General features: G+C 42.0%; 1 protein-coding gene across 1 annotated transcript in view; it reads right to left on the bottom strand.

Moving 5' to 3' along the window:
* The window catches only part of LOC134610096 (pancreatic secretory granule membrane major glycoprotein GP2-like), a 56,380-nt gene that overhangs the window by 18,092 nt on the left and 11,045 nt on the right, over positions 1-27,243 (bottom strand). The window contains exons 3-6 of the mRNA XM_063453216.1: positions 24,456-24,623; positions 24,233-24,337; positions 18,963-19,183; positions 10,706-10,860 (exon numbers count right to left, since the gene is read on the bottom strand). Of these exons, the coding sequence (XP_063309286.1) occupies positions 10,706-10,860; positions 18,963-19,183; positions 24,233-24,337; positions 24,456-24,623 (649 nt within the window). The remainder of the gene's footprint in view (positions 1-10,705; positions 10,861-18,962; positions 19,184-24,232; positions 24,338-24,455; positions 24,624-27,243) is intronic.

Consider the following 27,243-nt stretch of genomic DNA (forward strand, 5'->3'; position numbering starts at 1 on the left):
ATATAAGTGGCTGTCCAGTTGTCATCCATTACCTAGATGACTTCCTGATCATAGAGAAACACGAGACCACACCGTTAAGCATAACTAAAACACTTGCACTCTTTTCAGCCCTGAGAGTACCAGTAGCCTTGAAAAAAACTGTGGGACCCGTCACCAGGTTGTCATTTCCGGGCATATGCCTACACTCAGTCACTATGCAGGCAAGTCTCCCCGCAGACAAAGTTCAGAGAATCAGGACAGAGGTAGAGTTGTTCCTCAACAGAGGTACTACAAGCCGGAAAAACCTACAATCCCTCCTTGGTTCTCTGAACTTTGCCATGAGAATTATCCCACAAAGTCAAGCATTTATATCCAGACTACTCAGACTTTTACCCAAACTACCAATCAACCACAGCATTTCCCCAGTTATATGGACAGACGCAGCAGCCCACTCAGGGTATGCAGCAATTTTCGGTAACAAGTGGTTCAGAGACACATGGCCAGTTGAAACAGTAACATTACCATCATTCAACAACACCAACTCCGCCCTTTTCGAGGTCTTCCCAATAGTGGCAGCAGCCCAAGTTTGGGGAAACCTTTGGAAAGGACAAGTAGTAAAATGCTACTCAGACAACGCAGCAACATGCAATATAATTAAAGGGAATCTCCAGTGCCAGGAAAACAATCTGTTTTCCTGGCACTGCAGGTTCCCTCTCCCTCTCACCCCCCAATCCCCAGTTACTGAAGGGCTGATGTACTTTCTCGCTCTAACTTACAGGTGTTCTGTCAAGAACATCCCACAGCCGAGACAAACCCATACAGATCTCCGCTATTCCAGGAACTCATCCTGGACTCAATACACTCATAGCTCATGACAGAATGCTAGTACAATCAGCACTCTCTGCAAACGCTCGTACAACTGAGCCCTAACAATATTCAATAGGTTCATCACAGAATACAGAATCAGTAACCCGTGGTCATTAGATACCATGGTGGCATTTACATCTTTTTGCCACCTACACCTAAAACTGGCACACAATATGATAAAATTATACCTTACAGGTATACAATATCACCTCACAAACACATATCCTAATCACAGGACATTTATGTCCACAAACCCCATAAAAAACATTCTGAAAGGTATCTTACGACTAGAAGAATACAAACCCACAAAAAGCCAACCGATAGACGCAAACAAATTCCGGGCATTATCCGACACATTGGATATACTGCCATTTGAAAACGAAACAAACAATACTTTAAAAATGGCTATTTATCTAGCCTTCTACGGGTTCTTGAGACCAAACGAGTTCACCATAGAACAAACCAGTCATACCACCAACATGCCAGTCATACCCCCTTAACAAAATAGGGGACCACCATGTTCTGACACTTCAACACTCCAAAACAAATCAAACAGGACCACCCGACAAAAAAACTATATACCCCACAGGCAACAAATGGTGCCCAGTACAGTTATATGCATGTATAAAATACAAGATTAAAAATGCCCCCCCACTAAATCTACATAGTAACCCGCTAACAAAATCCAAATTTATGATCTACGTATGGACTCTCTTTACAAAATAGGGTGCGACCCATGAGCTTCCACATAGGTGCAGCAACTGCCGCTTCTAGTCAGAACGTCCCAGTACACATTATTAAAAAACTAGGATGATGGAAGTAGTCCGCACACAACCGGTATGTACATCGACTGGAAAAAGAACTTAGAAAAGCAAGAAGCACGGGTTTAAACACAGATCTTGTTTTCAACTGATACGTAATAAAGATGTTTTGCCCATGCCTTTTTGCCTTCTTTATTTTACAGGCCTGCCCGTACATCGGGTTTCGGCACACCACAATCAAATTTAGCTAATAACACGATCAACGCTTACGCTCGGCTTATTTCCCTGACCACAAATGGGAAGGTGGAGCCTGTAGTTGTGGGAGAGAATGATCCGGCCTATATAAACACAAACTTACCTCCATACCAGGCCGACGTCGATTATTCACCCTACCCACCACTCCACATATACACATATCTACAAATTCAACCTTGGCGGGCCCTCTTTATTTTACAGGCCTGCTCGAACATTCGGTTTCTGCACACCACAACCGAATTTAGCTAATAACACGATCAACCCTTACTTGGCTAATTTCCCTGACCACAAATATATATATATATATATATATATATATATATATATATAAAACATGGGGGGGTGGTTGCACTCACCTAAACATGCTTAAATGGGGTGCTGCTGGGGGCCATATTATACAATAAACAATACACAAGATCCAGCGCACTCTCCTATCTACTAAACAGCAACTTCAAAGTTGACAGATTGTATTAGTTTTTAAAGGTTTTTTTCAAAAACACCTAATCTAGGCAAAAAAAATAATGGGGATTTAGTTACATTATATGATCATACATTGCATAAGCCTGCCACAACTTATGCAATGTATGATCATATAATGTAACTAAATCCCCATTATTTTTTTTGCCTAGATTAGGTGTTTTTGAAAAAAACCTTTAAAAACTAATACAATCTGTCAACTTTGAAGTTGCTGTTTAGTAGATAGGAGAGTGCGCTGGATCTTGTGTATTGTTTATTGTACAATATGGCCCCCAGCAGCACCCCATTTAAGCATGTTTAGGTGAGTGCAACCATCCCCCCATGTTTCATATATATATATATATTTGGGAGTCTAGCCAACTCCTTGGTTTTGCACCCCTCCCTGTTACAGGTGCCTCATCTCAGGTCCCTATTTAGCCTTGTACTGCAGAGAGCCTCAGATGGAATTTTTTCCCAAGTAAGTGGGTTAATCTCATAAGAGCAGACATTAGACTGTGAGAGTAGGACCTGCCAAAGATGGGGTGCATTGACGTTGTGGCAGGCTTATGCAATGTATGATCATATAATGTAACTAAATCCCCATTATTTTTTTTGCCTAGATTAGGCGTTTTTGAAAAAAAACTTTAAAAACTAATACAATCTGTCAACTTTGAAGTTGCTGTTTAGTAGATAGGAGAGTGCGCTGGATCTTGTGTATTGTTTATTATATATATATATATATATATATATATATATATATATATATACATACATATACATATATATATATATATACACACACACACATATATAAACAGCGCTCGACAAATTGCAGACACCAGGTGGCGACTACAAATATCGCCCTGGCATCTGGGATTTGTCAGCTTTTTCCAAAGCCGCAAAGGAAACATTGAAGCTGGCCGCCGCAGGGAGCTTTGAAGCTGGCCGCCGCGAGGAGCATGGAGGTGGCGCGCAAGGGAGCAGTAACCTGCCTGCAGGTCTGCAATTCCTCTCTGAACCCTTGCGCGCTGTTAAGTGACATGATGTCCCTCCAGCCCCAGCATCATTACAGAGAGTGCGCAGTGGAGCAGAGAGAGACTGCAGGAAGATTAGAGCAGAGGCCCACTGTATGCCAGGGAAATATCCACTCAGCTCTCCCAAAGGTAGGGAGGCTGGGTGGATTTAAATAAAAATAAAAATAGCAATTTGTGAGTGTGGGAGAAAATGTATGTGTCTGTGTGCGCATGTGTCTGTCAGTGTGTGTGTATGTCATATACACATATGAGATTCGGTGTGTAATGGGGAGAAGTATGTATGTGTGTTTGTGGGGGTGAATGCATGTGGGGATGAAGTGTGTAAGTGGGTGAAGAGATGATGTGTGTGTATGCAAAGTGTACTCTGTGTGAGTGGGAGTGTACTGTATGAGGGGAGTTCACTGTCTGTGATGGTATACTGTGTTCTGGGGGGTGTAGCGAGTGGAATAGGGAAGGCTTTATAACTTTGACTTTAAAAATTATAAAAAAAAAAAAAAAAGAATATTCCCCTTCCCCTGATCTTACCTTGCAGGGACAGGGTGGCACAATCAGCTCTGTGGTGATTGTGAGGCTGCTTATCCATCAGGCACAGGGGAGGACACGAGATGAGATGAACTCTCTCTTGGAGCTCAAGCACTTACAAAGACTGACCCATACAATCCCACATACTGACAACCCCCCCTCCCTCCCACAGACTGACCCATATACACACACACACACACACACACACACACACACACACACACTACCACCCCCCCACAGACTGACCCATCCATAAACACACAGACTGACACCCCAACACACAGACTGACCAATGCACATACAGACTGACCCCCCACCCACAGACTGACATTGACATACACACACACACACACACACACACACACACACACACACACTGAGACTGACCCATGCACACACAGACTGATCCCCCCCCACACACACACAGAGACTGACCCATACATACACACAGACTGATTCATACACATACAGACTGAGCCATACACACACAGACTGACCCATATACACACACAGATTGACCCCCCCACACACAGAGACTGAACCATACACACACAGACTGACCCATACACACACACACAGACCTATACCCCCCACAGACAGACTAACCTCCCGCACACACACAGACTGACCTCCCCCCCACACACACAGACTAACCTCCCGCACACAGACTGAACCACTCACACACATACTGTATTGTCATATTTAATTTTGTAAATGAAAAATCACATGATAAAGCATGCATTCAATAAAAAAAAACATAGTGCCATAATACAAGAAGAAAACAAAACAAAAATGTTTCCTCCTGATTAAATAACGGTTATATAAGGAATAAAAAAAAAAAATTATATATATATATATATATATATATATATTACCTTTTTATATATTACCTTTTTTATTGGACTAACATAATTTTTTAATTACAAGCTTTCGAGGAGAACCTCCCTATATATGAACTCTCTCTCTCGAGATATACAGTTGCAAGAAAAAGTATGTGAACCCTTTGGAATGAAATGGATTTCTGCACAAATTGGTCATAAAATGTGATCTGATCATCATCTAAGTCACAACAATAGACAATCACAGTCTGCTTAAACTAATAACACACAAAGAATGAAATGTTGCCATGTTTTTATTGAACACACCATGTAAACATTCACAGTGCAGGTGGAAAAAGTATGTGAACCCCTAGACTAATGACATCTCCAAGAGCTAATTGGAGTGAGATGTCAGCCAACTGGAGTCCAGTCAATGAGATGAGATTGGAGGTGTTGGTTACAGCTGCCCTGCCCTATAAAAAACACACACCAGTTCTGGGTTTGCTTTTCACAAGAAGCATTGCCTAATGTGAATGATGCCTCGCACAAAAGAGCTCTCAGAAGACCTACGATTAAGAATTGTTGACTTGCATAAAGCTGGAAAGGGTTATAAAAGTATCTCCAAAAGCCTTGTTGTTCATCAGTCCACGGTAAGACAAATTGTCTATAAATGGAGAAAGTTCAGCACTGCTGCTACTCTCCCTAGGAATGGGCGTCCTGTGAAGATGACTGCAAGAGCACAGCGCAGACTGCTCAATGAGGTGAAGAAGCATCCTAGAGTGTCAGCTAAAGACTTACAAAAGTCACTGGCAAATGCTAACATCCCTGTTAGCGAATCTACAATATGTAAAACACTAAACAAGAATGGATTTCATGGGAGGATACCACAGAGGAAGCCACTGCTGTCCAAACAAAACATTGCTGCACGTTTACAGTTTGCACAAGAGCACCTGGATGTTCCACAGCAGTACTGGCAAAATATTCTGTGGACAGATGAAAACAAAGTTGAGTTGTTTGGAAGAAACACACAACACTATGTGTGGCGAAAAAGAGGCACAGCACACCAACATCAAAACCTCATCCCAACTGTGAAGTATGGTGGTAGGGGCATCATGGTTTGGGGCTGCTTTGCTGTGTCAGGGCCTGGACGGATTGCTATCATCGAAGGAAAAATGAATTCCCAAGTTTATCAAGACATTTTGCAGGAGAACTTAAGGCCATCTGTCTACCAGCTGAAGCTCAACAGAAGATGGATGTTGCTACAGGACAATGACCCAAAGCATAGAAGTAAATCAACAACAGAATGGCTTAAACAGAAGAAAATACGCCTTCTGAAGTGGCCCAGTCAGAGTCCTGACCTCAACCAGATTGAGATGCTGTGGCATGACCTCAAAAAAGCGATTCACACCAGACATCCCAAGAATATTGCTGAACTGAAACAGTTCTGTAAAGAGGAATGGTCAAGAATTACTCCTAACCGTTGTGCACGTCTGATCTGCAATTACAGGAAACGTTTGGTTGAAGTTATTGCTGCCAAAGGAGGTTCAACCAGTTATTAAATCCAAGGGTTCACATACTTTTTCCACCTGCACTGTGAATGTTTACATGGTGTGTTCAATAAAAACATGGCAACATTTCATTCTTTGTGTGTTATTAGTTTAAGCAGACTGTGATTGTTTATTGTTGTGACTTAGATGATGATCAGATCACATTTTATGACCAATTTGTGCAGAAATCCATATCATTCCAAAGGGTTCACATCAGGCCCGGACTGGCCATCGGGCAAACCGGGCAAATGCCCAGTGGGCCGCGATGGCCACGGGCCGGGGAGATCCAGCCGGTCTATGCAGGGCCGGCGCTATCCGAGCGCCGGCCCCGCTGTGTTGCATTAAGGGCCGGTGGGGAGATCAAAGATCTCCCTCACCGGCCCACATGCAATCAAACGCGGCCGCCGGCGGGGGAGAGAGGGAGGGAGCCAGCTTGCCTGGAGGAGGACCCGGCGGAGCTCTAACTTGCAGCTCCGCCGGGTTTCTCTCGCGAGATCCGGTCCGTTGCCATGGCAACCGGCCCGGTCTCGCGGGAGTGAACTCTAGCCCCAAAGGGCTAGAGTTCACTTACCACGAGGACCACCAGGGATGGATGTCAGCAGCCCCCCTCCCCTCCAGGCTATAGGTAAGAAATTAAGAGGGGGGGGGGGGTATAATGTCTATTTAAAAAAAAATAAAAAATGTATTATTAAAAAAAAAAACACATCAATATTGGCATTTACCTGCCTCCCCTTACTACTGGAGGGGTTAAAATATATGTTTATTATTATCATTGTATGAGGGTGATGTGTGTTAGGGTATTATTTAGGGTACACCACCCTCATACAGCATCCTAACACACATCACCCTCATACATCACAGTAACACACATCACCCTAACACACATCACCATCATACATCACCATCATACATCACCCTAACACACACCACCCTCATACAGCATCCTAACACACACCACCCTCATACAGCATCCTAACACACATCACCCTCATACATCACCCTAACACACACCACCCTCATACAGCATCCTAGCACACATCACCCTCATACAGCATCCTAACACACATCACTCTCATACATCACCCTAACACACATCACGCTCATACAGCATCCTAACACACATCACCCTCATACATCACCCTAACACACATCACCCTCATACAGCACCCTAACACACATCACCCTCATACAGCACCCTAACACACACACACAGCGCCCTCACAAATCACGCTAACACACACAGCACGCTAACACACACAGCACGCTAACACACTCAGCGCCCTAACACACTCAGCGCCCTAACACACATCACCCTCATACATCACCCTAACACACATCACCATCATACAGCATCCTAACACACATCACCCTCATACATCACCCTAACACACATCACCATCATACATCACCCTAACACACACCACCCTCATACAGCATCCTAACACACATCACCCTCATACAGCATCCTAACACACATCACTCTCATACATCACCCTAACACACATCACCCTCATACAGCATCCTAACACACATCACCCTCATACATCACCCTAACACACTTCACCCTAACACACTTCACCCTCATACAGCACCCTAACACACATCACCCTCATACAGCACCCTAACACACATCACCCTCATACAGCACCCTAACACACACACAGCGCCCTCACAAATCACGCTAACACACTCAGCGCCCTAACACACTCAGCGCCCTAACACACTCAGCGTCCTAACACACTCAGCGCCCTAACACACTCAGCGCCCTAACACACTCAGCGCCCTAACACACTCAGCACCCTAACACACACACACCACCCTAACAGCGCTCCAACACACAGCACCCTCACTCACACACACAGAACCTTCACACAGCACCCTAAAACAGACACACACACATCACCCTCGCACAGCACCCTAACACACACACACATCACCCTCACACAGCATCCTAGCACACACACACACACTGCACACCTCACACACACAGCAGCCCCCAAACACGCTGCACCACTCACACACACACACAATACTACACACCAAACATATATGTATATATACTACAGAACCCCTCACACACATACTGCACCCCTAAACACATTAAATTCCAGCCAAACAATAGATTCCTACCCAACTCTGGATATCTACAGATATACACACACTAAATCTCTATATACACTCTGAATCCTCTATACACGCACACACACACTCACTAGATCTCCTATACACACTCCTGAGTCCTTCAAACACACACTAGATCCCCTACACACAGACGCTGCACCACCTACACACACACACTACATTTCTGACATACACACTCTGGATCCCCTATGCACACACTAGATTCCATGTAAGCAAACACATAGCGTCTCCATAAATGGGATACAGAGAGTATCCCAATTATGGAAACCCCTGAGACAAGTTTCAGGCAAACAATGCAAGCATGTTATTAAATTTGCTTGCACTGTGCAGAACAAATACAGGGCCTTTTTCTCATGCCCTGGAAGAGCATTGAACCAACATGCTAACTTTGAGATGGGGCGTGCTTGTCATTGGGGATGACAAAACACACCCTATCTGGCCCCGCCCCCTTTTCAGTGGGCCGCTGTGAACAAAAAATGCCCGGGCTGAATTTTTTTCCCAGTCCGGCCCTGGTTCACATACTTTTTCTTGCAACTGTAGATATACACACATTTGTTACATACACATTGCATAACAAATTACAATTATTATATACACATTTAGAATTTGATAAATATGGTGAAAGTATGCAAGTATTTCTATTAAGCCCTAATTATGTCCATGCAGTATGTGATAAGCTTTTTGGTGTTCTAATACATGCCAGGAGAGGGGATGAAAAGCTTTTTTAATATTCCTAATTTTTTTTGCAATTGCTTCATTTGAGAATGTTTCTCATTCTTACTTGAGCTGCTTTATAACTGTATTTTTTGAAGCACTTTCCATTTTTCCAACAAAGTGAAAAAAATTCCTTCTCGACCCCAGAATGGCACAGATCTCTACTTGGAACAAGAAGCGGTTATCCTACCTATTAAAAATTATATTAATGGATATTATTTCTTGCAAGTATTCAGCCACTTGCTGTTGTCACATTTCTACAGACTGATAAAACCACCTCTTCAGACAGAGAATGCACATGCTTATTGTTCTTACTGTAAATCAAGCATGTCAAACTCAAAGGCTAACACGGGCCAAATAAACAAGGTTAACGTTTATGTGGGCCACAAAAAAACAAAAACCGTCAGTTTTTATAGAAACGTTTGTTTATATCGAAAAGTACAGTATACAAAAAGTTGCCTAACTGACACTGGTAATGTTTGGTAATGGGACTGAAATGGTGAATGTATGCTGTTGCACACCTGTAAAAAACAAATTAAGTTATCATGTTTATTTTGAAGTTCTCTGAGTGTGTTCTTCACTTTGGAAAACATTGGGAGGCTATTGTGCATGTGTGGCAAAAAGCTGCGCGGCCAAACAGCATCTCCATGGGGAGCATTCAGTGTCTCTATGCAGACCCTTTCCCCATTCTAATACATTGCCCCCCTCTAACACACTGCCCCTCTTCCCATTCAAATACATTGCCCCCCCTCCCTTCACCCAATGTAATACATTGCCCCTTCAATCAATACACTGCCCCTCCTCCCTCTGCTCTAATTGAATAGACTGCCCCCACTCCACTTTAATACACTGCCCTCCCTACCCGCCTCCCTCAAAAATAAATACACTGCCCCCTCCCTTCCTCAAATAAATACACGTCCCCCTCTTTCCTCCAAATACACTGCCCCCCTTCCCCAATTGAATACACTGCCCCCCTGACTTCCCCAAATGAATACAGTGCCCCCCACCTCAAAGTAATAAATTGCCCCTTCACTCCCATTAATACACTGTCCCATACACAATTTAATACACTGGACCCTCCCACCCCCAAGTTAATACACTGTCCCTTCCCTCACTTAAATTAATACACTGCTCCCCCGCTCCCCACAACCACTCCAATAAACTGCCCCCCTCCCTCTCTCAAATGAATACACAGCCCCCCTCCATCCCATTAATACACTGCCCCCTCCCTTCCATTAAAACAGTGCCCCTCCCCAATTTAATACACTGTCCCTTCCCTCTCTGAAATTAACACACTGACCACCCCTCCCCCCCACAACCACTCCAATACATCGCTCTGCAGACAGACACACTGCCCTTTTGTGGCCGGGAGAGCAAGAATCCGGAAATATTTTTCCTGTCTTGCGGCTGGTCGCAGCCCCAGCTGAAAGCGACCCCAGGGCAGGCAGGTCGCAAAAATATTCATTGTTGGACGCATGCAGCCCACGGATTACATGTTTGTCATGCTTGCTGTAAATACTTTCTAGCCTAAATGTGTGATCTTGTGTCCTATGTATAGTCCCGTTTTTGAATAGAACTTGAAAATATAATTCATAAGTCATTATACATACCTCATTAGTGGCTTAAGAGCAAATTGAAGACTGGTCTGCAATGTTTTGTTGTAACCACATGTGATATTAAATGCAATAGGATTTTTTGTGATGAGCGGTGAAGGTGTAGTATTTAAGTGACCAGTATTCATTACATATATTTTGGAAGAATCATTCTGAAGAAAGATTGGATAAAAAAAAATGTCAGAAAATGCATTATAAAGTATTACTAAATTCACAAAACGGGAAGAATGTGCTAATGTGCTAATGTGCTAAAAGAAATGCAAAAAAAAAGACAATAACTAAACATGAACCATGAAAGATAGATGATAGATTTCAAATAATGGACAAAATGTATTTATTTTTAAAAAAAATATTTTACCAGGATGGATACATTGACATTTCTCTTGTTTTCAAGTATGTCCTGGGTCCACAAAACATTGCATTGTTACAATAGGATACAATATTACAGAAAATACAATATACAAACAAACTATATATATACATATATATGCTTGCACTCCTGGATTGCTGGTCAGGAACAAAATACAGAAAAACTGAAAATGACCGCACTCCAAGGACTTAGTATAGGTAGTAATAAAATAAAACATTTAATTGATGTCATTAAAAAATATGACGTTTCAGCCCCAGTACATGGGCTTTCATCAGGATGGCAATAAAACACACAAGTACACATATAACATACTTATATAGCCAAACATAAAAAGTACTCACTGATTTCATGTGTGAGAGGGCCGTGGTCGGCATTCAGAGTGCCTAAACCGAAGTTGCTTCAAATTCTGTAGCCTTTTTTTGCTATGAAATGCTGCACATACAGAGTTTAATCTCTCTGAGAGGTAACCCATCTCAGGCATCAGCCAGCCTAGAACTTGAGTTAAAGGCTGGCTCCTGTTAATTCTGTGCAACTTACTTTTTTTGGTCAGCTGATGCTTACAGCCAATGAATGGCAACTGAGACAGCTCGCGTCTTCTGAGTCTGACATAATAGTCACCTGTCTCGGTTCGTGCCATCCAGATAGTCAGTCTGGGTCCTTCGATGTCCTGGTCCTGTGATCCTGCATCTGAGCCAAAGCACTCTTAGAGTGGTTTTAGTCCTGTCATTCTTTGCCTTGTCTGCTGCACTAGTGGGCTGCACTTTACCTGTGGCTGCTCCTGTCACTCTAAGTTCACCTGAGGCAAATTGCTTATTTAGCCAGGTATATAACACTGCCTCTCCCTGAGGGCAGTATCAGGTCATTGATTCTGGTTGACGTATTTGGTATGACGTATTTCCGCTCGGCCACGGTACACAGAGTGCCTAGCAGGAGGGAGCGTTGTGCGCTCACCTCCTGCCGGTTACTACAATCTAGCGCTCCCCCTCCCCCCGGGCCAGTGTGCCGCCTTATGAATGCGCTGGTCCACTTCATTACCGGTGAATATCGGCCAATACCAATAATCGGTCAATCCATAGTATTTGGTTCCTGTTATTTTGTCTCCTGATCGTGTATTCTCCAGACTGAGCCCAGAATCTGACCTTGGCTTATCTAATTTATTCTGACCTCTGGCATCCTCTGACTTCGGCTACACCTCGACTATCCTCCTGCTTGTACCCTTGCCTGCACTGCGTATTCGAGCTTTGTTAAGCCCTGATGTATATATTGTTTAGCTAAATTCTGACCTATAGAGTTAATGTTTGGCTTACAACTGCTATACAGTGGTTAGCAGGCAATTAAGGTGCATTGTTTGATTAGATGTTGAGTGGTTAAATCTAGGGGTTAAATCTGTATCTGTTATCTGACCTTTCCTAATTGTAAAGAAGAGTGGGCCGATCACCTCCTTAAGCTAAACGCTCTGTAGCTACCCTGTTAAACATAGGGTCTGTTTATCCGTCTGAATTCTGGTGTATATATGTTCAGTCGGATTCCAGTTTCTGGACTAGTTGAATTTTGTTGTAAATTCCGTTCACTCGATGGCAGATTCTGGAGTAAATAGACTAGCCAAATTCTATTGTAAATTCCGTTCGCTCGAAGTATGTTCTGATTCTGGTTTCTAGACTAGTTGAACTCTGTTGCAAATTCAGTTCACTCGAAGTGTGAAGCTATTTGATTAAGTATAAGCCCTGTTCAGTTTAGAACATAGTCTCCAAAAGTACTGTTTAGTTAAACCCTGATGTATATATTGTTTAGCTAAATTCTGACCTATAAAGTTAACGTTTGACTAACTACTGATAGATAGTGGTTAGCAGGCAATTACAGCGTGTTGCTTGAGTAGATGTTGATGTATATATTGTCTAACTAAATCTTGATTTATCATGTTTAGATTTCGTTAAAATTCTAGTGTATATATTGTTTAATGATACGGATTATAGTCAATCTATGCTGAGTAGTCATGTGGCTTAGACGTTGATTATTTGCATAGAATGATGTATAACTTCGTGGGGATTTTGATTTTGTTCTGCATGCGTGGGATGTCATTAATGTGAAATGTGTGAGGATCCTGTGTGTTTGTGTGTATGTGTGTGTTTTGACCTGGTAATTGCGCCACGTGGTGTTACTGAGAAGGAGCTTTGTGTGTCGATTGTAACTGTTTTATATTTGTACTGCCTTGAATCAGACTATCCATTGGTCCGATTCACAAATTGTTGATCCTTTGTCTTGCATGTTTAAATAGAAAAAAAAAACTTTGCTAAAGGATATGCTGTTTGTGATTATGGTGTAACACTGTCCCCCAAAAGATTGGGATCTGCTCTGTGTAGCAGAGAATGGCCTGTTCTGGTAACCAGTGGCCCTCCTGTGGTAGCCTTGATCCAGATTTAATACAGCAGGTTCACAATGTTATAACTAGTATGCCGGGGCTTTATGATTAGTTTCCGTATATTGATTGTTGGAAGCAAATTGTTGGAAAATAGCCTAATTGGATCAAATTATGCCACAAGGAACAATGCTGCCACATGGTTGCCAGAACTCGTTTGTCCACTAAGGCCTCAACTACACCTATTATTATTATTTTATTATTTATATAGCACCGTCAGATTCCGTAGCGCTGTACAATGGGTGGACTAACAGACATGCAATTGTAACCAGACAACTGAGCGTACAGGAACAGAGAGGTGGAGGGCCCTGCTTACATTCTAGAGGGAGTGACCTAGTTTGGACCCCGTCCCTTAATCTGATCTCCCCCTACTAATCCCCTACTCTTCCTCCTGAGTAGAACAGGTGTAGATGGTGTTTCCACATCCCCTGCCCAATTGTCTCCACCTACCCCCTCACCCACCTCAGATACCAGCTCATATGTCCTGGACACACCATATACCTACCCCTGCTGGTTCTTTGTACCCTGAACTAAAGCGCCTTTTTGGTAGGAGTGTATTTTAGCGTATTTTATTATTGTTCAATTTTATTATTAACAGTCGAAATTGTGAGGAGAATTCTTAATAACAGTAACTGAGTCCATTAAACCAGATAATTCTCAGCAATGACACGATACCATAACCACTAATAGTACCATAACCACAGACAATACCACACCCAATGATAGTACCATAACCACTGACAATACCATAATCCCTGATAGTATAATCACCACTGACAATAACCACTGATCGCACCATAACAAAAAAACATAACCACGGGTTGTACCATAACAACTGACATTGTACCATAACCACTGACAACACCATAACCACGGACATAGCACTATAACTACTGAGCGCTGTGTGCCTTCAGTAACAGTAACTGAGCCTAAAATACACCTGGACGAAATGGTCAATGGTCAATGGTATAAAACGCTGTAATACACTTTAACCCTTTTTTTTTTACCGGACGGGCCCCTCCCAACCTTATCCGAGATATCCCCCGTACTAAATTACAAGCTGATATGATTGATTTGCCTTCCACTACCCACCTGACGATCCCCAACCGGAACTTGTAAGTCCACAATATTCTACAAATGTCCGTAGTCCGGTTTTAACACATATGACTACTGGTATCCTCCAACCCGGCATTTACAGATGCCCCATCCAACATTTACAGACCTATAACCTCTCATATACGGACAAACCATAAGCTATGACTGACTTGGTTAGATCAATTATTCAGACCCATAACCCTACATGGGCCGAATGTCAGCAGTTACTATTGACTTTATTCAGTTCCAAGGAAAGGAACTGTATTAATCAAGTGGCCCTTAAAACTCTTGAGGAAACTGCCCGTACCCAGAACCAAGCGAACCCGGTGGCTTGGGCTACTGCCCATTTCCCCAATACGGATCCTAATTGGAACATAAACGGTGCAGATATGACTCCTTTGAAAGCCTACCAACCAGCTATTAGTATGGGAATGAAAGCAGGTGGAAAAAAGGCTATAAATATGTCGAAAAACAGCTGAAGTATCCCAAAAAAACTGATGAATCTCCCAGTGCCTTTTATGAGAGACTGTTTGAATCAAACAGACGTTATACCCCTTTTTAATCTTGAAGCCCCCTTAAAATTCTCGTATAAATAATTCGGCATTCGGCAGCCAGGCCCAGAGTGACATTAAAAGGAAATTGCAAAAGTTAGAGGGATTAGCCATCCTACATACAGGGCCTTGAAACCGAGACCCTGAATGCCCAAACGCATCAAGTATTCCATTCCTTTTATGAGGAGATGATTGTTGAAGATGAAGTCCCCCATACTGTCAAAAACCTGTTCATCGATCTGGCTGAGAGTATTGCAAGTAGTCTTAATATAACTAACTGCTTTGTATGTGAAGGTACAAATATGGGAGACCAATGGCCATGGGAAGCGAGAGAAGTATGGTACCCTGGTTCTGAGATAAATGATCAACAGATGCCTTCCCACTCCAGTAATCAAGCAACCATACGGGAAAAATCGGAATGGCAATTAAAAACATCAATAATCGGTCATGTATGCTTAGCTAGGGCAGGCCCAATGTATAAAACACCTGTAGACGAGTATGGCAGACAGCATATAATGCTAGCCATAATGCTACCTGGTGGTTAGCTTCAAATGTCTCAGAACCTACCAACCCATTTGTTAATTACACCAATTTAAGAGAGGTATGGTTTGATCTATTGGCTGTATCTAACTGGAGAGCCTCAGAAAATTTATACTGGATTTGTGGTAAGAAGGCGTATTCAGAATTACCACAAGATTGGGCGGGGGCATGTGTGCTAGGTATGCTCAAACCATCCTTCTTGTTACGAATCCAAGCAGGAGAGATCTTGGTAGTTAAGGTCTATGATGTAAACCATAATAAGAAGCGAGCACCATTAAAATTAGGTAATTGGATGATGACTGGCCATCCCAGTGAATTATTAAAGGGACACTATAGTCACCTGAACAACTTTAGCTTAATGAAGCAGTTTTGGTGTATAGAACATGCCCCTGCAGCCTCACTGCTCAATCCTCTGCCATTTAGGAGTTAAATCCCTTTGTTTATGAACCCTAGTCACACCTCCCTGCATGTGACTTGCACAGCCTTCCATAAACACTTCCTGTAAAGAGAGCCCTTTTTAGGCTTTCTTTATTGCAAGTTCAGTTTAATTAAGATTTTCTTATCCCCTGCTATGTTAATAGCTTGCTAGACCCTGCAAGAGCCTCCTGTATGTGATTAAAGTTCAATTTAGAGATTGAGATACAATTATTTAAGGTAAATTACATCTGTTTAAAAGTGAAACCAGTTTTTTTTTTCATGCAGGCTCTGTCAATCATAGCCAGGGGAGGTGTGGATAGGGCTGAATAAACAGAAACAAAGTGATTTAACTCCTAAATGACAGTCAATTGAGCAGTGAAATTGCAGGGGAATGATCTATACACTAAAACTGCTTTATTTAGCTAAAGTAATTTAGGTGACTATAGTGTTCCTTTAATTACTATGGACCTGCTACTTGGGCTGAAGATGGTACTTATGGTTATTGAACCCCCATATACATGCTAAACCGCATCATAAGATTACAGGCAGTGGTTGGGATTATAACCAATGAGACAGCTGAAGTACTAAACCTCCTGGCAAAACAGAATATGCATATGGTTAAATAAATGCATGTACCTACTCAGACTTGCAACAGGTATAATCCAGGTGGTTGGTTTGGAAGCTGGTATGAACAGTTTGGAGGGTTAAAGGCACTGGTAGGAGGAGTGGTATTTATTATTATCTTATGTTTCTTACTACCCTGCTTGATTACATTAATAATTCAGCCCATACGTAGTGTAATTGAGAGCACTATAGAAAGGAAGACAGCAGCTCACGTAATGGCCATCTGGAGATAGGAACCTCTAGCCCAAAGAGAAGTAATTTGTAATCAGGTCGATGAGTTCTGAGAATTAATAAGATTCAGCTAGAATGCTCACATGGTCTCTCCTGTTTTGTAATTACCTGGGTGGTATTGGCAAAGTATGGTAAGTGATGCATCTGGAGTACTCAGTATCAGAAGCATCAAAGGGGGAATGTGATGGGATTTCAGCTAGGCCCAAAATTTAGTAGGCCTAAATTTTCCATGTGGCATATACAAGTACAGGTATCTGTTAGTTAGTTACGTGTAGCTAAAATACTGTCATCAATGTACTGAGCACATGCCAGATTTGAAAAACCACATTCTATTCTCCTAGTGCCATACTGCCTATCCATATAAGGTAATGCTGTAAATACTGTTTGTTGATTGGTGTAAGGGTACACATGGGGGATGAATAGCTTATAAAAAGCCTGTACTCCATGTGCTCAGTGCTCAGACATTTTGGACAGGAGTTCAGCTGAGACCCAATTGGTGAAAATAAAAAGACCTTTGCTACCTGAACTGACCAGTGTCTGGACTCTCTGTGCGTGGCTTCTTCAGAATTCTCCTATAACACACATACACACTGGCATACACACACATATATGCACAGACTCATATAAACAGATACATTCATATACAAATAACAATTTACATATTTTATCCACACTCCTGTTTACTTACTTTTGATGCAGAAGGGTGGCTTCCCTGCGGTCTAGTGGAAACTGGCTGGCCTAGGCTGATGGGAGTCGGAGGCACCTGGCTTCCTCAGTTCCTCTCCTACTCTGCAGCTCTGTCCTCCTTTGTGCATTCTCCTCCTACCCATGAGGCACTCTTTTAGCTGGGAGGAAGTGACCTGTCCTAAACTCACTTCCTCCCAGCAGGCGGGGAGAACAAAGTGACAGTGGACTGTCCAGGGGAATTTTAATGCTTGCAGGCTCAAGGGACACCTGTTTTGGGCCTCCCAAGAATAACTGGGCCTGGGGCAGTTGCCCCTTTTGCCCCTTGTTAAATCCCATATAAACATGCGCTAATACAATTATCACCCCAACACATAGAAAACCTTAAAGCTTATATGAAAAACAGGGATAACCCCCTCACATGTGTTATCCCTCGGTGTGGCACTGGCACAGAGTTCTTTTTATGATGGCTTGTCTTTCGTGAGTATCTCAACCAGCGGTTCCCTCCCCTCATGGCACGCACGTCCCTGCGTCCTAAATCATGCGGGTCCTTTGATCTGCATTTCTCCCCTTTTAATTACACCAAGAATTGGCACAGTACCTATGTAGATAGGTAGATCATTCCCTCTATATTCTACCAATATATGCAACTCTCTGTTTACTTATTTAGCCATCACTTCCAAACTTTCCCTGCTACCTCTCAAATTCCCACAGTATCCTTTAGCTTGTAAACTCACGGGCTATCTAGCTAAGCACTTTACAGGCAGGGCCCTCTCTACCTTTTGTATTTGTCTGTGTATATTGTATGTTATCCACTAATTGTACAGTGCTGCGGACTCTGTTGGTGCTTTATAAATACCAGTAATAATAATGATATATAGATAGGTAGTTAGATATACCTTAAAAAACAGGATCCTCAATTCAGGAAGCGATTTGTGAACCTTTTTACTTTCCGTGGATAGTGTTCTTCCTGGGATCCATTCTAACACCACAATCTACCTCAATTCTCTTGGCCACAATGTTTCCATCTTGTCCAAGGTCCCAAACTCTGCTAAAGTTTGCACTATGTCATTTACTTAGTTTAGATGGACATTCTGGAAGCAACAAGGCCAGCGTTTTAGTGTCACTAAGATATTTGCCTTGCTTGGGTAATTGTTCCCAGGTAGGGGAAATCAAAAATGAGCAGTACAGGAGGGCAAACCATAGGTGTGTGTTACACGAAGATTAATCTTTGTTTTACAAGATTTAAAGGCCGCAAATGAGTATGGTGCTTAGAAAAGGACTGATGAAAACATATAATATAGAGAAAAAGAAAAAAAAAATTACCGTAACTATATTTCCACACCATCCTTGTTTTGTATCAAGTTGATATGTATCCAAGCGTTGATTGTTGGTAATGTTATTATAGTTGAAGACACAATCAGAAGAAGCGTCATTCAGGTAGAAACTCTTGTAATCATATCCCAGGCTTTGCACAAGACATCTGCTAACCGAGACTGATATTATATCACTTTGACAGATCACAACTGGTTTTAAGTCTTGTATTGCTGCAAAAAAAAAAAGCAATACCTTAACCACATATTTATTTACAATGCAAATATCATTAAATGCTAGAAAAATGTGGACATTGCTTTGAAATTAGCTTTTACATTAATATGCAAGATGTAAAAATTGTATGAATTTATAATTTTATGTGGAACTGTCATTTGGGGACTTTACATGATCAAAAGTGACATTGCTGATGTGTTTCCAGTGGTCAGGGAGTGTGTGTGTGTGTGTGGGGGGGGGGGGGAGGGGGGGGGGGGCTGAGAAAGCCAATTTTATAAATTTTATAGCAATAAATGACAATGTTTTATATTGGAGAACTAAAACAACAGGGCCACTGCATCCAGACTATTTCATTGGTGCTTTAGCTGCACATTTCTGTTAAATGTATTAAATTGTAGTTGTTATATGTGTGTTTGTTAAAAGAACACAAAAACATTTTTTTTATGTGTATTTTGTAACGTTGATGTATGTCACTGCTGTATAAAACCCAGAATTGTATTCAACTATAACTATGAAACTATAAATATGAGTACAATAATATCGCCAACACCTTTTCCACTAACCTGAGAAGCTACTGTGGCATAGCAGAGACCTGACCATTTCAACTTTAAAAGAGAGATTTTTCATAGATTAATTTGATGTCTAATTCTGGGGCATACTGAGTCTTCTGAATGTGCAGGGAAGTTACACACAGCACAGAGAATCCAGCAGACAACTCCCAGCCTGCCCACAGACTGCATATCAGGTAAGTAAGGCATGCAGTGGCAGATCCAGGGGGGGCAACAGGACAATTGCCCCCCCTCACCCCCCCCTCCCCTGAAAAAAATAGTACAGCGCTCCCTCTCCCCTGTGTCCCCTCCGCTCTCCCCTGCAGGGCCGGCACTAGCACTCTGGCCCAAAGGCACATTGCTGATAGCCGGCAGGGGTGAGGGAGAGGACCCAGGGGAGCTCAGCCTGCAGCTCCGCCGGGTCTCCTCTTGCGAGGTCAGAACATTGCTGCGGTTACCATGGCAACGCTCTGAATCTAGCAAGAGTGAACTCTAGCCTGAACTGCAAGCTAGAGTTCACTCCCAACTGACCACCAGGGATTCTCCACCAGACCACCAGGGTTTGCAGGAAATGTCCCCCCTTCCTGAGCAAAGATAAGAAGGGAGAGGGGATATACAATTTAATCATTATTTTATTAAAAAAAATATAATTACATTTAATTTGCTCCCATCTGCCCCCTAAAACACAATACAGACACACACACACACACACACACACAGCACTCCTTACTGCACCCCTCAAACACACACATACACACACACTATCCCCATACACACACAGCACCCCTCACCAGCACACACTGCCCCCATACACTCACTGCAAACCTCACACTCACACACTGCCCCCATACACTCACTGCACCCCTCACTCACACTGCCCTCCGTGCACACACTGCACCCCCATACATTTACTGCAACCCGCACACACACACTGCACCCCCACACACCCTGCCCCCGTACACTCACAGAACCCGTGCACCCCCACAAACACTGCCCTAAACATACACACACTACACCTCTCACACACTACACCACTCAGACACAAACTGTATCCCTCACACACAGTATCTCTCTCACACACTACACCCCTCATACACATGCACACACTGTATCCCTCTCACACACTGCACCCATCATACACTCACTGTATTCCCCTCACACACACGACACCCCTCATACACACACACTGTACCCCTCATGCACACACACTACACCCCTCACACGTTGCACCACACACAGGAGGAGAGACACAGATTGGGGGTTTGGACAGGATTACAGACACATTCTGGGTCAAGAATGTGTCCCCTAGTTTCTTGCAAAATTGGAAGTGCTTTAAACTGAGTTTTTGTGCCTTATTTTGGATCAACAGCAAAAAAGGAGGAAGGCTGATTTTGATTGACACGTCTTTTTTCAGCCTATGTAACTAAGATATTTAGTAGATATACCTCCACAAAAGAAAAATCATGCATGTATTTTTTTTTCTTGTATGTAGCCTTTGCAACCTTCAGTTTGTGCTGAAGAATACTACAATAGGAGGCTCCTCACAGAGATGCTCTGTGCTTTACAAAATACCTTATAAAATCCAACAAAAGTAAAGGAATAAACCACTGGTAACTATAACCATAAAATAATGCGGGCAGCTACATACAGATACAAGCGACTTAAAAAGAAGAAACTCAAAATATAAAGGATGTAGTATGTGCGCTCCTAAATTGTGTACAAAAGAAAAAAATCAAAACAAAACTGTTTCTATAAAAAAACAGATAAATCTTTAATAGGAAATAAAATCAACACATAAAATAGTGAAATTCTACTGAAATCCTTACTCCTCTCAAACAACAAGTCTCTATATAGAGACAATTCTCATATGCAAGTGAATCCTGATAGTTACAGGTAGGCAGATATTGAACACCACAATCACAGCACACTGTGGCAGCAGGTTGTGCTAAATAATCAGAATAAATGGCTTAATTTATGAAACCAACGGGAGAATTGTGGTATTTAAATATAACAGAATACGTGGTAGTAAAAGTCTCTATGGGTGTCACTTAAGACAGAACAAATCTGTTAAAGATCAGATTTATCAGCTGTTTCTTGCTCTCCAGTAGATCTTCAGAGACCGTGCCACTATTTACTGAGGTCTTTTTCAAAGATCCCGACCGCAGTAGCTATTCAGCTGACATCCAGCTTGAGACCACTTGTCAGTTCACTAGTAATATACTACAACTAAGTGTACAGCAATGACTATCTGCCTTCACTGAAACAACCAGTTTCTTTTCAGTTTCCATCATTTGGCTTTTTTACCTCAGGTGGGGCCCACACCGAGGTCAGGTACTTTTTATTTAACAGATAGTCACAATTGTGGATCTACATATTTAAAGCCCAGATCTCTCAGTATGGGCCCTGCCAGGCAGCCAGTAGCCTATCATTTCTGGTCCGTTGTTCATCTGGTTGTGGGGGGTTCACCCAATTCTTCTGGGTGAGGACATATGATTGTTATTTGGTTCATGGTTTCCTCTGAGGGGGTCTCCTTATAGAGCGACAGGTGCCAGATGACTTCTCTGCACATAGCATCTTCTTCCCCCCCGGCTGTGGCACAGCTGCCTCTCTGCATGTACGGTTTTCTTCCATGAGGACTGCAGTCAGGTCAGCCTTGTTCAGCCTTCCAGCTGATAACCCTCTGGCTTCCACCAGGTCGAGTAATGTTTGTCTCTTTAGAGTGGTGTAGTCCATGGGTGTGTTCGACTACCAAATGCTGGTTCCGTGTGGCTGGGATGTGGGATCCCGCCGCTTGCCACCAGTTGTAGCGGGCCTGCTAGCAACCCAGCTGGTTCTCCCTGCTCAGCCACGTCCTCCCCTAGAAGGGAGTCAGTTAAAATACAGAGAGACCCATTTCCCACCCAGTAACCGGAAGACACACAGTCCTGGGGGTACAACAACAACCTTATTGGCCACACTCGGCTATATACTTTTCCTCATGCAAGGGGTGGATCACACAGAAAACAATGTCCCCTCCCAGGGTCCTCCGCCTCCCAGGGGTCGCATAACGGATCCAGAGTCCCAGTCCCTTTGTCCTCTGTTCCCCAAACTCACTGTCCCCTCTAGGGTCCTCCCCCTCCCATGAATCTTGATCCCATAAGCCTCTGTACCTGGGAGCCCCAGCTCAGGAAAGCTTCCTGCCTCCTGGACTAGTTACAGTTACAAAAAGCCCGCCAAACCGCCATTGTCCCCAAAGATTGTCCCCATCAATCTCAGGGACTGACAGAATGGTAACCGCTATGAACCGCCTCCATTCGCGGGGACCCTGGGTGAAGCCAAGCAAGGAAAGTGTCTCCTTTTGGAACACAAATGCTCCCCCTGGCTGCCACCCAGGGGAGCACTCATTAATTACTACCCTTGTGGCTTCAAACTTATGTTGTAAGTTGCCAATGTTCTAATTGATTGGTGCAAACATTCCAAAGGGCACTGGAGAGGTCCTCGTTCGGAAACCGAACGAGGTGGCCAGCAATCCATGAATGCTCCCCCTGGATGGCATTTGTTTAACGAACGGGCCGCCACTGAGGGGAGGCACGCGCTGAGGCTTTCCCTGCGGTTTGTGGTTTTGACACCTCATTACAATGTGCGAACGTTCTAGACCAACATTCTATGGTGAATGCATTCCCTTCGTGTAGGACCTCCCGAACGGGGAGCAGGCACATTTATACGAAAATTACAGGTAAATACAGAGAACATAATACAGCAATTCACAGGCAGCTGTCTCGCCACTATATCTACAAAGGGAATTTTTGTAGCATCCCACTTCTGTTATTTGCTTTATATTTTTGTAAAAATGGAACATGCATTTTTTCTTTGTCATTCTGACTATTACTGTTGTTACTAATATTTGCTGAACGATATCTGTTAATTCAATGTATATGCAGAGAAATATTAAATATATTTCCCATCACCTTATAATATCTAGTCAACTTGCTTAGTAAACTGTGGAGTAGAACAGCAACTGTATGTACATTTCAAAATATATACAATTCTGGTGAGCTGGCCATGTTAAATGTATAGATCACTCCAGCTCTGCCATTAAAAAAAAGTCAGAATTATGTTAATTTTGTAAATGCTGTGATGTTGTTAATAAATATATTTATACATATAAATACAATATAATAAATATATTCTTGTGTATTATCTACAACATCTGTTCTGCTGAGGCACAGGAGGTAGGTATGTTGCAATTTTGCTGGAGGTTTGCTGTTTTTAATCATTTGCAAGAATATGGAGGACTGACCATCTCTAACAGGTCATTGCAATAGTGGGTTTTCTGAAAGTTTTCAACTTAGCAAAGATTATCAACTAAGCAAATATTTCACCAAAATTTGTTATCTAAACTGTGACTGTAATGATGAGCTATCTCTGCTCACAAACGGTACTTTAAAAGTAGATTTGCTTCTATTTTTAAATGAATATCACCAAATAGTTTTATGCCATATGAAAAGACTATGGACTTACTCTTGTTAGTGTACTTGCTATTATTGCATTCACAAATTTTATCATCGCCTTGAAATACACACTCTTCATCAGCAGCAGCGCAGATTCGATTGCATGTTTTTTCCACTGTAAAAAAAATAAAAATAAAACATTGTTTAAAAAATGTGTTGCTTAAAGCCTTATTTCAGTTAGACTGCTATATAGCTCAAGGCTAAATGATATTTAATATAAAGTGTGTTCTCACCTGTGCAACATGCTTTTGAAGAATCCCACGAGAATTCAACAGGACAACAGTTGCTGGGATCTAACGCGCATGTACTGGGAAGGCATTTGGTAAAATCAGAACAGATACAGCCGTTTTCAGTGAAACAATCTGAATCACAGTCATCGCATTTGGGGTAGTCATTTCCAGCTGTAGAGAGAAAAAAAGCCAACAAAATGTATGATGTGTTCGTTTTCACTTACATCTGGGCTTAACCCCTTAAGAAGGCAACTTCAAAAACTGGACTTACCCTTAAAGGACCACTATAGGCACCCAGACCACTTCAGCTCAATAAAGTGGTCTGGGTGCTAGGTCCATCTAGGTTTAACCCTGCAGCTGTAAACATAGCAGTTTCAGAGAAACTGCTATGTTTACATTAGGGTTAATTCAGCCTCTAGTGGCTGTCTCATTGACAGCCGCTAGAGGCGCTTCCGCGCTTTTCACTGTGATTTTCACAGTGAGAAGACGCTGCCGTCCATAGGAAAGCATTGAGAAATGCTTTCCTATGGACTGATTGAATGCGTGTGCGGCTCTTGCCCGGCGCTGGAGAAAGGCAAGTGTTTAACTCCTTCCTCCCCCTTCAGCCTGGCGGGAGTGGGACCCTGAGGGTGGGGAGGACCCAAAGACCTTATAGTGCCAGGAAAATGAGTTTGTTTTCCTGGCACTATAGCGGTCCTTTCAGGACACAAGCCATTTTTGCATTTTTTGCTGTTTGTGTTCAATCGTAATTTGCATCTCTGTCATTTATTGCACCAGCACATATAATATAATGTTTCTTAGAGGGCAAAGATGGCTTTAATTTGGTGTGATATATACATAGATAAATTCTCATTAATTATAAAACAAATGGGAAAAAAACTAAAAAAAAAAAAGTTTTCCCGAACAGTTTTGGCAATAATATCGTGTGCATAATATGTCCAGCTTAGAAAAAGTAATTCAAAATAAATTCATTAATGTGTCTTGATTTATAGAGTACATACTATGTATAGGATTTCAGCTTGTTTTGAAAGTTACAGGTCACAAAATACAAGGGCTAAAATAAAATTTCAATATGAAGCAATTTGAGCAGTTGGTATGTTTGTAAGTTTAGTCACCATCACAGAAAACAATAATGCCACACAAAAGTATATATTTATATAAAGTAGACTTCACAGGCTATTTTCCTAAGGTTATTTTGAAACTTTTTACATTTATTGCCAATCTCTGCTAAATATTGGAGCAAAATTGTGTTTTTCCCTCTATTTTGGCATATACACATATAACAAGGTTTTTGTAATGTGTATTTTGTAAAGCTGGTGTGTGCTATCCCTGTACAGAAGCCTATATTGTGTTCAGCTACATCTGCTACATCTGCTGAGTATAACGATACCCCCATTGTATGCCTTTGGCACTATTCTGTGAAGCTGCAATGCCATATAAGAGACAAGGCTATTTCGGTTTCTATAGTTAGAATTTTCATAGATGGATTTGACAGGCCTATGTTTAATTTTAGGATATTTCTATCAGTGTGAGTATTCAAATAACCCTACAAAAGGCTTCCATTTGATAAAGTAGACACCCAGGGGTATCTTATATGGCATATCTTGTACCTTTACTTGACACCATTTTTTCACCATTTTATGTCAATGTTTGTGGTGAGGGGGAAAAAATAGCATTTTTACATATATGTTGCATTTTTCAGAGTATTTCTTACACTTGATATTTGCCACTGTGATAAAATCCCCTAAATTATGCTCAGTTACATCTTCTGAGTAAAACAATATGCCCAATGTATGATCTATACACTATTTTGTGAAGTTACAGTGCTGTAAAAGAGACGTGACAAGTTCAGGTTTTTAAGTGTGAATTTTCATGGAGGGGTTTGATGCATCCCTGTCCCACTTTGGAGCACTTGAGCAGGCTACATATTCCAGCTACACCATGAAGCATACCATTTCTTAAAGAAGACATCCCAGGGTAATTCCAAAGGCATATTTTGAACCTTAGCGTGGGATAATTTTTCCGCTAGCTTGTACCAAGTGTAGTGGTAGCAAGCATTTTTTCCCCCTTTGTGACACACAAAGCGAGTTTGCACAGTATATTTTGCAAACTTTATGTGTGCTATGACTGTATAATACTTCATATGTTGCTCAGCTATGTCATCTGATACAGCAATACCCTCGTATGTACCTTTGTCAGATATCTGTGGACGTTGAGGGGGCACATTTGAGACACAGCCATTCACTTTTTTTCTAACTTTGAAGTTTTATGCTGTGTCCAGGTCCTATTTTGGAGTATTTTAGCAGGCTATATATTCTAACTATCCTATAAAGGCATACCATTTCTTAAAAAATACATCCTGGGCTATTTCAAAAGGCATATTTTGAACCTTAGCGTGGTATAATTTTTTCCTCTAACTTGTACCAAGTTAAAAGCATTTTTTCTGCCTTTTTGACACACAAAGCGAGTTTGCACAGTGTATTTTGCAAACCTTATGAGTGCCACGAATCGACTGTAGAAATAATTCATATGTTGCTCAGCTATGTCATCTGAGTACAACAATACCCTTGTATGTACCTTTGTCAGGTATATGTGGATGTTGATAATTTTTTCGCTAGTTTGTTCCAGGTGTAGTGGGAATGAGCATTTTCAAATGTATTTTTTACTTTTTTAAACTTTTGTCACTTTTTAAACTTGTTTTTAAACTTCTTGTTTACTTATTATTTTTTTTACTTTTTAAAACTTTCTTGAAACTTTTTACACTTTCATTTTTTTTTACAGTTAACCCCTA

This window comes from Pelobates fuscus, chromosome 1 (assembly GCF_036172605.1).
Source record: "Pelobates fuscus isolate aPelFus1 chromosome 1, aPelFus1.pri, whole genome shotgun sequence".
NCBI classification, from domain to species: Eukaryota; Metazoa; Chordata; class Amphibia; order Anura; family Pelobatidae; genus Pelobates; species Pelobates fuscus.